The 12,970-nt window shown below is 42.9% G+C and overlaps 1 protein-coding gene across 1 annotated transcript in view; it reads left to right on the top strand.

Annotated features, from left to right (window-relative positions):
* Positions 1–2,280: 2,280 nt before the first annotated feature.
* Positions 2,281–12,970, top strand: part of cskmt (citrate synthase lysine methyltransferase) — a 42,276-nt gene continuing 31,586 nt past the window's right edge. The window contains exon 1 of the mRNA XM_028809477.2: positions 2,281–2,608. Coding sequence (XP_028665310.2) covers positions 2,458–2,608 — 151 coding nt within the window. The 5' untranslated portion in view covers positions 2,281–2,457. The remainder of the gene's footprint in view (positions 2,609–12,970) is intronic.

Here is a 12,970-nt window from a genome sequence, read left to right as displayed (position 1 = left end):
ATAAGCTTGGATTCGTCCAATCAAGCAACGTTTTTCCACCTATCAATGGTGCAGTTTTGATGCTTCTGTGGAGACACATTCTCTTGTACAGTATTTTGAAATGGTCTTTGATTGTTGTAGCCCAGACAAGGTAAAGTCCAATATGAGGTGCATTTCGAGATTAAATTCTGCACCCTAATGATGTTTTTAAATGTGATTTGATTGGTTGTGAGCCATCTGTTTCTTTGTAAAATTCTTGCCATTCTATCTAAAGTAGTTGTGCATGAAAAACCTACAGTCATGGCCGAAATTATCGGCACCCCTGGAATTTTCCCAGAAAATGCACCGTTACTCCCAGAAAATTGTTGCAATTACAAATGTTTTGGTATACACACGTTTATTTCCTTTATGTGCATTGGAACAACACAAAAAAGAGAAAAAAAAAGCCAAATCTGACATTTTCCACAAAACTCAAAAACTGGGCTGGACAAAATTATTGGCACCCTCAACTTAATATTTGGTTGCACACACTTAGGAAAAAATAACTGAAATCAAGCGCTTCCTATAACCATCAACAAGCTTGTTACACCTCTCAACTGGAATTTCCGACCACTCTTTTGCAAACTGCTCAAGGTCTCTCAGATTTGAAGGGTGCCTTCTCCCAACAGCAATTTTAAGATCTCTCCATAAGTGTTCAATTGGATTTAGATCCGGACTCATTGCTGGCCACTTCAGAACTCTCCAGCGTTTTGTCTTCAACCATTTCTGGGTGCTTTTAGAGGTATGTTTGGGGTCATTGTTCTGCTGGAACACCCATGACCTCTGACGTAGACCCAGCTTTCTGACACTGGGCCCTACATTGCGCCCCAATATCTTCTGGTAGTCTTCAGATTTCATGATGCCTTGCACACAGTCAAGGCATCCAGTGCCAGAGGCAGCAAAACATCTTAGAACCTCCACCATGTTTGACTGTAGGTACTGTGTTGTTTTCTTTATAGGCCTCATTCCGTTTTCTGTAAACAGTGGAATGATGAGTTTTACCAAAAAGCTCAACCTTGGTCTCATCTGTCCACAAGACGTTTGCCCAGAAGGATTTTGGCTTCCTCAAGTAAATTTTGGCAAACTCCAGTCTGGCATTTTTATGTTTCTGTGTCAGCAGTGGGGTCCTCCTGGCTCTCCTGTCATAGCGTTTCATTTCGTTCAGATGTCAACGGATAGTTCGAGCTGACACTGTTGCACCCTGAGTCTGCAGAACAACTTGAATGTGTTTTGAAGTTGATTGGGGCTGTTTATCCACCATTCTGACTATCCTTAGTTGCAGTCTTTTATCAGTTTTTCTCTTCCGTCCATGTCCAGAGAGATTAGCTACAGTGCCATGTGTTGTGAACTTCTTGATTATGTTGCGCACAGTGGACAAAGGAACATGAAGATCTCGGGAGATGGACTTGTAGCCTTGAGATTGTTGATATTTTTCCAAAATTTTTGTTCTCAAGTCCTCAGACAATTCTCTGCTCTTCTTTCTGTTCTTCATGCTTAGTGTGGCACACTCAGACACACAACAGAAAGGTTGAGTCAACTTTTCTCCGTTTTAACTGGCTTCAGGTGTGATTGCTATATTGCCAGCACCTGTTTCTTGCCACAGGTGAGTTCAAATGAGCATCATATGCTTGAAATAAAACGATTTACCCACAATTTTGAAAAGGTGCCAATAATTTTGTCTGGCCCATTTTTGGAGTTCTGTGTGACATGATGTCAGATTTGGCTTTTTTTCTCTGTTTTTTTTTTGTGTTGTTCCAGTGCACATAAAGGAAATAAACATGCGTATACCAAAACATTTGTAATTGCAACAATTTTCTGGGAGAAATGGTGCATTTTCTGGGAAAATTCCAGGGGTGCCGATAATTTCGGCCATGATTGTATGATGACAGCAATTTGGAGATATTTGAACTGACACACCTAGTACCAACTATCATGCCATTTTGACTAAGGTCTATTGTTTTGCCTGTTCTAATACACAGGTGAATAGAAACTAATGCTAGAAATGCTGGTCTGCCTGACTTGTACCACACAACGCTATCATGTAACATATAATGTGAATTAGTGCAAAGGTGAAGGGTGTGCCAAGTAAACTGGTAACTGAATGCATTTTGCTAGTACTGTAATTCGAACTTTAGAAGTTATTTAAGGAGGGATCTGTTTGTAATCGAGATTTAATGTTTATTATAGTCATTAAGTCATTTTTAAAGTAATGCTATTTGAGGTATTAGTTGAACTCTTGCTTATATTGAAAACAATGTTTTAACATAGCAATTTTCTAAAACAAGATACTTGCATTCTTAGTAGCATTGACTTTATCAATGAACGTGTTGTCTGTGCATATAAAATAAAACGCCTAGTTTGTAAAAGTATTCAGCGATGCTGACCCCCACATACTTTATAAAAATCTGAGTAACTGTAAGCGAACAACCGTGGAGCGGAATGTCCCAAAGCGGACACCGTAGACAGTCGAGCGACATCTCGGTGAGGCAGTTCACAGAAGAAGCCGGCATGTCGGTAGCACGGGTGTGCAGGTTATTCTGCGGTTTCAAGGGCACTTCCGTGACGTCGAGACTGTGCTCCAGTCTATCAAGTAAGTAGGCTACAGAAACGAAACTACGTGAAAATGTACCCGCCCCGAATTAGTATTACGGAATGGGATTTACTTTTTAACCCTCTGTCTTGCTATCTTTCATTAGCGGACTTGCAATGTTTTGTTCCAGCCAGACTTAAAATGCCTCCATTTAAAAGAACTAGTTTGTGAATCTACTGGCGCGAGTGCTGGTGGTACTGTACTGTGTGCAAGAAGTAAGGTGTAAGGATGTCTGTGTTCTTGTAATAATACTGTTTGCCTTTCTGTGTGTTGTAAATGTCCCGTACTGAAGGCAGCGGAGGCTGGTAATGTTCAGCCGTCTTCACTACACTCTGCAGTGATTTATGGACTTGAGCCAAGCAGGTGCCTTACCTGGATGTATTGTACCATACAGCGGGAACATAAGTATTGAACGCGTCAACGTTTTTCTCAGTAAATATATTCCTAACGGGGCAATTGACATGAAATGTACACCAGATGTCGGTAACAACCCAAGTAATCCACACATACAAAGAAATCAAAACAAATACGTCCATACATTAAGTTACGTGTAATAAAGTGGAATGACACAGTGGAAAAAGTTTTGAACACATGAAGAAAAGGAGGTGCAAAAAGGGATGGAAAGCCAAGAAACCAGCTGAAATCTAGACTGTCAGTATTTAGAAAGCAATCCTGCCCCCTATCAGTGTAAATTAATATCAGCTGGTTTAATCCTAATTGATGGCCTATAAAAAGATTTCTCATTACCAAGGTGTCACACAAGAAGCATCTCATGATTGGTGAAAGCAAAGAAAATGGCATTGCACATCACCCCAAAATACTGGCAAACTTCATATAATTAAAGGAAAGATGAATGAAGAAATGATAGATAGATACAGTGCATCTGGAAAGTATTCACAGTGCATCACTTTTTCCACATTTTGTTATGTTACAGCCTTATTCCAAAATGGATTAAATTCTTTTTTTTCCCTCAGAATTCTACACACAACACCCCATAATGACAACGTGAAAAAAGTTTACTTGAGGTTTTTGCAAATTTATTAAAAATAAAAAAACTGAGAAAGCACATGTACATAAGTATTCACAGCCTTTGCCATGAAGCTCAAAATTGAGCTCAGGTGCATCCTGTTTCCCCTGATCATCCTTGAGATGGGGCGGCACGGTGGCGCAGTGGGTAGCGCTGCTGCCTCGCAGTTGGGAGACCTGGGGACCCGGGTTCGCTTCCCGGGTCCTCCCTGCGTGGAGTTTGCATGTTCTCCCCGTGTCTGCGTGGGTTTCCTCCGGGTGCTCCGGTTTCCTCCCACAGTCCAAAGACATGCAGGTTAGGTGGATTGGCGATTCTAAATTGGCCCTAGTGTGTGCTTGGTGTGTGGGTGTGTTTGTGTGTGTCCTGCGGTGGGTTGGCACCCTGCCCAGGATTGGTTCCCTGCCTTGTGCCCTGTGTTGGCTGGGATTGGCTCCAGCAGACCCCCGTGACCCTGTGTTCGGATTCAGCGGGTTGGAAAATGGATGGATGGATGGATGGATCCTTGAGATGTTTCTGCAGCTTAATTGGAGTCCACCTGTGGTAAATTCAGTTGATTGGACATGATTTGGAAAGGCACACACCTGTCTATATAAGGTCCCACAGTTGACAGTTCACGTCAGAGCACAAACTAAGCATGAAGTCAAAGGAATTGTCTGTAGACCTACGAGACAGGATTGTCTTGAGGCACAAATCTGGGGAAGGTTGCAGAAAAATTTCTGCTGCTTTGAAGGTCCCAATGAGCACAGTGGCCTCCATCATCCGTAAGTGGAAGAAGTTCGAAACCACCAGGACTCTTCCTAGAGCTGGCCGGCCATCTAAACTGAGTGATTGGGGGAGAAGGGCCTTAGTAAGGGAGGTGACCAAGAACCCGATGGTGACTTTGTCAGAGCTCCAGAGGTCCTCTGTGGATAGAGGAGAACCTTCCAGAAGGACAACCATCTCTTCCGCAATCCACCAATCAGGCCTGTATGGTAGAGTGGCCAGACTGAAGCCACTCCTTAGTAAAAGGCACATGGCAGCCCGCCTGGAGTTTGCCAAAAGGCACCTGAAGGACTCTCAGACCATGAGAAAGAAAATTCTCTGGTCTGATGAGACAAAGATTGAACTGTTTGGTGTGAATGCCAGGCGTCACGTTTGGAGGAAACCAGGCACCGCTCATCACCCGGCCAATACCATCCCTACAGTGAAGCATGGTGGTGGCAAGCATCATGCTGTGGGGATGTTTTTCAGCGGCAGGGACTGGGAGACTAGTCAGGACAAAGGGAAAGATGACTGCAGCAATGTACAGAGATATCCTGGATGAAAACCTGCTCCAGAGCGCTCTTGACCTCAGACTGGGGCGACGGTTCATCTTTCAGCAGGACAACGACCCTAAGCACACTGCCAAGTTATCAAAGGAGTGGCTTCAGGACAACTTTGTGAATGTCCTTGAGTGGCCCAGCCAGAGCCCAGACTTGAATCCGATTGAACATCTCTGGAGAGATCTTAAAATGTCTGTGCACTGATGCTTCCCATCCAACATGATGGAGCTTGAGAGGTGCTGCAAAGAGGAATGGGCAAAACTGGCCAAGGATAGGTGTGCCAAGCTTGTGGCATCATATTCAAAAAGACTTGAGGCTGTAATTGCTGCCAAAGGTGCATCGACAAAGTATTGAGCAAAGGCTGCGAATACTTATGTACATGTGATTTCTCAATTTCTGCGGTGGGTTGGCACCCTGCCCGGGATTGGTTCCTGCCTTGTGCCCTGTGTTGGCTGGGATGGGCTCCAGCAGACCCCCGTGACCCTGTGTTCGGATTCAGCGGGTTGGATGATGGATGGGTGGATTTCTCAGTTTTTTTATTTTTAATAAATTTTCAAAAACCTCAAGTAAACTTTTATCACGTTGTCATTATGGGGTGTTGTGTGTAGAATTCTGAGGAAAAAAATGAATTTAATCCATTTTGGAATAAATCAGTAACATAACAAAATGTGGAAAAAGTGATGTGCTGTGAATACTTTCCGGATGCACTGTAGATACTTTATTAACCAGCAACCCCGTGATTCTTGAAAGAATCACAAATCCAAGAATGGCAAGCACTCTCTGTTCCCTCCGATATTTGGAGGGATGAAATATCATGGAGGGTGGGTGCATCATGGGAAATGTCATTCAATTAAATAAACATATTTGTACTAAAGCGGTTTCTTTCGGGAGCTGTGACTCATCTGGTTCTGGCGTTTCAGAAGCGCGTTGTAGGCGCCTTTATTGTTTTTATCCATGCAGTCTCTTTTTTGTTTTTCTATGGCCGTGTCGCCAGGGAGAAATCATTTGCTGACGGCGGCGGATTAGCGTGCTGAAGTGACCATGGCGGCGGATCCGGGCATGGAGGGTTACATCACTAAACGAAGTTGGCACATGCGGTGGTGTGGGCGGTCGTGTTCGGGCGGTTGTACAACGTGGCGTGCACGCTTTACCTCAGGTTTAGTTCACAGGTCGTAGCCATGGTAAGGTTTTCATTTAATTAAATAAACATATTTGTACTACAGCGGTGTCTTCGTGTGGGCGCCTTCGTTCATTGTTTTTATCCATACGGGCTTGTTTACAGGTCGTAGCCATACGGGCTCGTGTTTGTATTACTAATTGTTGAGCTCCTTCCATTTGGAGCCGTGACTCCTTTGCCTCTGCTGTGTCAGAAGGGCATTGTGGGCGCGTTCGTTCATTGTGTTTATCCATACGGGCTCGTTTTGTATTTCCGTTAGTTGAGCTCTTTCATTGTGGAGCCGTGACGTCTTTGCTTCTGGTGTGTCTGAAGCGCGTTGTAGGAGCCTCCGTGTATTGTTTTTATCCATGCAGTCTCGTCTTTGTTGTTCTGTGGCTGTGTCGTTAGGTAGAAGTCGTTTACTGTTAGGAAGCATAATCCAACTTACATTTAATACTGAATTACCGTTATGTGATTCACATTTGCCACACTGACTGCTGGCACAGTGGATTAGAGCAAGTGTAGTTTACAGGTTGTGGTGTTTGGTCGCCACGTACTGACTCTGGGAAGTACGGACTCGGTTTTGTATTACAAATCATTGAGCTCTTTCCATTTGGAGCCGTGACTCCTTCGCCTTTGCTGACACTGACTGCTGGCACAGTGGATTAGAGCAAGTTTAGTTTACAGGTTGTGTTGTTTGGGCGCCACCTTCTTACTCTGGGAAGCCGCTGGGTTTGACTCTGGGGTGCTGCGGCGCAGTGCACATGCGCTTTGGTGTGTCCGCTGTGCATAAATTAAACTGTCGTTTAGTAATATAGATCCCAAGGGAAAATTCACAATTGTAAAAGTGTCCAGGGAACGAATCCACATAAAAGAAAGTGATAGGAGTGATCAATAAAAAATAATAGAGAAAAATAAAAGGTAGAAAAATAAAGTCGTACACGGAGCTGCTGAAAAGGCTGCCACTCTCGGCGGCGCCTGAGTCATTAGTCATAAATGTACCGGGACATTCTTCATACAAATCTGCTGCCATCTACCAGGATGCTGAAGATGAAACAAGGGTGGACATTTCAGCAAGACAATGATCCCAAACACAAAGCCAAGGAAACTCTCAGTTGGTTTCAGAGAAAAAAAAATAAAGTTGCTAGAATGGCCCAGTCAATCACTCGACTTGAATCTAATTGAAAATCTATGGAAAGAACTGAAGATCAGAATTCCTAGAAGAGGTCCCCAGAACCTTCAAGATTTATTTAATATAACTTAATTATTTATAACTTAATTTATGGACTTACTTGTTTTGATGTGTGGATTACTTCGGTTGTTACTGACATCTGGTGAAATTTCATGTCAATAGCCCCATTAGAAATATATTTACTAAGAAAAGCATTGACGCGTTCAATACAGTACTTATTTTTCCCGCTGTAGCTAGTGAAGATATACTTGTGTGTGCTTACAGACGTTTGTGACAGCAGCACGTAGGAATATGCAAGCTGTGCTCAGACATCTACTCGTAGGGAAAGTGAGATGCTGGTAAACCTTTGGACAAGAACCATAATGTGATATGCATTATTTGGGGATCCATGAAGAGTGGACTTTTTGTTGCCCTGATCTGCCTAAAAATGAATGTATTTGCTTTTTACTTTATTTGTTAAGCCATTTTGTGTGTGTCATGTTTTAATCAAAATGATTCAAGATTTTTAAGATTGTGCACATTTTAACCTTATTGACATCAGTATCTGCAGTGCTTATTTAAACTAGAGAGGAAGTCCTATTAATTATAGTCACATCTTTCTTCGTATACCCATTTATTTCGACATCACAGTTTAAAGGAATATTCCACCCAGAAATATATTTTTTATCTGTTACTTATGCCATGTAGTTTGTGATGGCCAAGAAAAATAATTAATCTAAGCTGATGACCTAATGCAAGCCAATAATGGGCAAATTATGTGAAAAATGTCAATATAACAAAAAATATAGCTAATGTTATTCATGTTGCATAATCTATAGCTCAGTTATCCAGTCGAATGCTCAAATATGAGCAAAACGCATATGTTTTTTGCTAAAATAGTTAGTTATATCCAGAAAAATCTACACACTTCATAAACTGTAAACTAAGGCCACATGGGTATGAAATTTAATTGAAGCCCCGCATCTCTCCCTCGTACATCCATCAAGAGTCCTGTCTTCAAAACATAATTCCCATGAGGCTTTAGTTTACTATTTATGATGTGAATTGAATATTCCAGAACTAGCTATTTACCAATATTTTAGCAAAAAGGCATTTGTTTTATACATTTTAAGCTTATCACTGGAAATTAATGTGTAACGGCCGACCCCTTTACCCAGCCGGCAGCTACACCTCCAAGACCTGTGGCCTGGATAATTTACTGAGAAAGAATCTAACTATCAAGCCGTACTTCTAACCAATTAAACTTTTGCCCACAATCAACGGTGTAAATAAAAGTACACAAAAGCAGGATGTAAAATTAAATGGATTAAATGTATTAAATGAAACAAGACATGCAAAAAATAGAAAACAGATATAAATATAAATATCCCTCCACCCCAGCAACAACAAGACACCACCAAATATAAATACAACAAAAACCCCCCCTTGCCCCTGTAACATATAAACACACAACACGAATAACAAAAATTGAATGAGATACGGAAATGAATGTGAACTTGAGTCCGGTTATAAAAAACTGTCCTGAATGTGGTTGACTGAATTAGCGAAAAATGACTCGTTTGATTTTCCCCGGACAAAATGGAGCAGCCTCACCGTGAATCCTCGGTGCGTGGTGGATGATTAATTCCGACCCCGGGGTCTCTCGTGATGAGGTTGTTGAAGCAAGTCCAGCGGATAGAAAAACAAACTGGATGGAAATGCGCGATGTGGAATATAACAGGTATAGATGGCTCGTGGTCGTGAATGTGAAAAATCTCCTTCTCTCCTCTCCTCGCCTTCTCCTCCTGCTGGCTTAAATAGTCCTGTGACGGCAGTAATTGATTAATCGTGAACAGGTGTTTTCCAGGTTTGCGGCTGTGGTCTCCTTCCATCATCGGGACGGCATTAACTGATACACATACACACAGCAAACGGGACAATGAAACAAGACGCACTCAAAACTGACATTTACAACACTAACTATGTGGCCCCGCTACAAATGTGTGGATTATGTATTAGGAGTAATTTGAGATTTTATTCTTTTTCTATTCCTGTTATTCACATTGTTTGCACAGCATTGGTCACCAATGGCTTCTGTTGTGTCAAACTTTTTTTCCTTTCCATTCTTCATAAAAACATAAAATTAAACATTTTTCTTGGCCACCACTACAAAGTCAATGGGGTAAGTAACATTAACAAAAATTATTTTTTGGGTGGAGCATTTCTTTAAATATCCTAAACTTGGTTACATTCTCTTGCACTCTTTCACTTGAGAGTGATCTCTTTTTATTTTATTAATATCTTTATTAATAATGTGAAGGTAATATGGAATTTTGATACACTAATAGTTGGGATGTAAACAGTAATGCTGTTGTTAGTGCTGCTGTTTCACAGAGTCAGCAGTGTCTATGTTTTTCCTTCAGTGTGCAAAAGATGTGTGGGTCTAGTTAATTGATTATTCTGTATTGGCACTGTGTTTGTGACTGAACTCTGTGATGGGTTCAATCCTGTTCTCTGACTGCTACAAGGATCAGCTTTGCCAAACCTACCTAAAATTAGAATAAGTGGTTTTTGTGTTTCATAAAATAACTATGGTATTTAGAGAAACCAATTTAAACATTTATGCAGCAGGATGCTGTAGTCAATTCTTTCATCTGTGATTATGTGGCACGTGGATAAAAGATGGAATTGGCTGTTAAAAGCCAAGTAATTCCCTTTTGTAAATTATACAGAATTAGGTTGTTACAGAGGATAATTGTAAAACATGTTGGTCGCTAATGGAATTACACAGAAACAAAAGCAAGTTCTTATCACAGAAACTGTTTGCTCCATGCAGAAAACATGTCAGCAACATAGTATTGGACATGGGGTTGTTGTAGGAAAGACCACATTAAGAAAAGTCCACAAAGTGCCAAATACAGTGCATCTGGAAAGTATTCACAGCGCATCACTTTTTCCACATTTTGTTATGTTGCAGCCTTATTCCAAAATGGATTAAATTCATTTTTTTCCTCAGAATTCTACACACAACACCCCATAATGACAACGTGAAAAAAGTTTACTTGAGATTTTTGCAAATTTATTAAAAATAAAAAAATTGAGAAAGCACATGTACATAAGTATTCACAGCCTTTGCCATGAAGCTCAAAACTGAGCTCAGGTGCATCCTTTTCCCCCTAATCATCCTTGAGATGTTTCTGCAGCTTAATTGGAGTCCACCTGTGGTAAATTCAGTTGATTGGGCATTATCTGGAAAGGCACACATCTGTCTATACAAGGGCCCACAGTTGACAGTTCATGTCAGAGCACAAACCAAGCATGAAGTCAAAGGAATTGTTTGTAGACCTCCGAGACAGGATTGTCTTGAGGCACAAATCTGGGGAAGGTTACAGAAAAATTCCTGCTGCTTTGAAGGTCCCAATGAGCACAGTGGCCTCAATCATCCGTAAGTGGAAGAAGTTCGAAATCACCAGGACTCTTCCTAGAGCTGGCCGGCCATCTAAGGGCCTTGTAAGTAACAGGCACCAAACAGTGACCATTGAGAATTGGCTGGAAGCTAACATAATGCCCTTAAATGGCAGGGAGCAGCAAAGAGAGAGAAGGGGGTTCAGTGGTGTGAGACCTAGGAAAGACGGAGAACACCTTGGGCCTTGTGTAATGCCGTAAATAGAATTCACACTAAAACATAGATAGATAGATACATAGTTTGAGGGAGGAACGATCTTCTCAGTCTGTCAGTGGAGCAGGACAGTGACAGCAGTCTGTCGCTGAAGCTGCTCTTCTGTCTGGAGATGACACTGTTTAGTGGATGCAGTGGATTTTCCATAATTGATAGGAGCCTGCTGAGTGCCCGTCGCTCTGCCACAGATGCCAAACTGTCCAGCTCCATGCCAACAATAGAGCTTGCCTTCCTCACCAGTTTGTCCAGGCGTGAGGCGTCTTTCTTCTTAATGCTGCCTCCCCAGCACACCACTGCGTAGAAGAGGGCGCTCGCCACAACCGTCTGATAGAACATCTGCAGCATTTTATTGCAGATGTTGAAGGATACCAGCCTTCTAAGGAAGTATAACCGGCTCTGTCCTTTCTTACACAGAGCATCAGTATTGGCAGTCCAGTCTAATTTATCATCCAGCTGCACTCCCAGGTATTTATAGGTCTGCACCATCTGCACACAGTCACCTCTGATGATCACGGGGTCCATGAGGGGTCTGGGCCTCCTAAAATCCACTACCAGCTCCTTGGTTTTGCTGGTGTTCAGGTGTAGGTGGTTTGAGTCGCACCATTTAACAAAGTCATTGATTAGGTCCCTATACTCCTCCTCCTGCCCACTCCTGATGCAGCCCACAATAGCAGTGTCATCAGCGAACTTTTGCACGTGGCAGGACTCTGAGTTGTATTGGAAGTCCGATGTACAGTATATAGGCTGAACAGGATCGGAGAAAGTACAGTCCCTTGTGGCGCTCCTGTGTTGCTGACCACAATGTCAGACGTGCAGTTCCCAAGATACACATACTGAGTTCTGTCTTTAAGATAGTCCACTATCCATGCCACCAGGTATGAATCTACTCCCATCTCTGTCAGCTTGTCCCTAAGGAGCAGAGGTTGGATTGTGTTGAAGGCGCTAGAGAAGTCTAGAAACATAATTCTTACAGCACCACTGCCTCTGTCCAAGTGGGAGAGGGATCGATGTAGCATATAGATGATGGCATCCTCTGCTCCCACCTTCTCCTGATATGCAAACTGCAGAGGGTCAAGGGTGTGTTGAACCTGTGGCCTCAGGTGGTGAAGCAGCAGCCTCTCCATGGTCTTCATCACATGTGATGTCAGAGCAACAGGCCGGAAGTCATTCAGCTCACTAGGACGTGATACCTTTGGGACTGGGGTGATGCAAGATGTTTTCCAAAGCCTCGGGACTCTCCCCTGTTCCAGGCTCAGGTTGAAGATGCGCTGTAGAGGACCCCCCAGCTCTGATGCACAGACCTTCAGCAGTCATGGCGATTCTCCATCTGGACCCGCTGCTTTGCTGGCACGAAGTCTCCTCAGCTCTCTGCTCACTTGCGCTGTTGTAATTATGGGTGGGGATGTCTCTCCTATGCTGGTATCAGCAGAAGGATGTGTGGAGGGTGCAATACTCCGAGGTGATAGTGAGAGTGGGTTAGGGTGGTCAAACCTGTTAAAGAAGTTGTTCATTTGGTTTGCTCTCTTCACGTCTCTCTCGATGGTGGTACCCCGCTTCGAGCCGCAGCCAATGATGATGTTCATCCCATCCCACACTGCCTTCATGCTGTTATTCTGCAACTTCTGCTCCAGCTTTCTCCTGTACTGCTCCTTCGCCGCCCTGAGCTGGACTCGGAGTTCCTTCTGCACATGCTTAAGCTCATGCTGAACACCGCCTTTAAAAGCCCTTTTCTTCTGGTTCAAAAGGCCCTTGATGTCACTTGTAATCCATGGCTTGTTGTTAGCATAGCAGCGTACAGTTCTTAGTGGAACTACAATGTCCATACAGAAGTTGATGTAGTCAGTAGTGCAGTCAACAACTTCCTCAATATTCTCACTATGTGATCCCTGCAGGATATCCCAGTCTGTAGTTCCAAAACATTCTCTCAGAGCCTTCTCTGCCTCCGGGGTCCACTTCCTGAATGATCGTGTGGTTGCAGGTAGGACCCTCACTTTTGGTTTGTAGTGAGGCTGAAGCAGAACCAGGTTA

This window comes from Erpetoichthys calabaricus, chromosome 1 (genome assembly GCF_900747795.2).
Source record: "Erpetoichthys calabaricus chromosome 1, fErpCal1.3, whole genome shotgun sequence".
Lineage (NCBI taxonomy): Eukaryota > Metazoa > Chordata > Cladistia > Polypteriformes > Polypteridae > Erpetoichthys > Erpetoichthys calabaricus.
The sequence above is the reverse complement of the archived record's forward strand: the minus strand, read 5'-3'. Positions and strand labels throughout refer to the sequence as shown.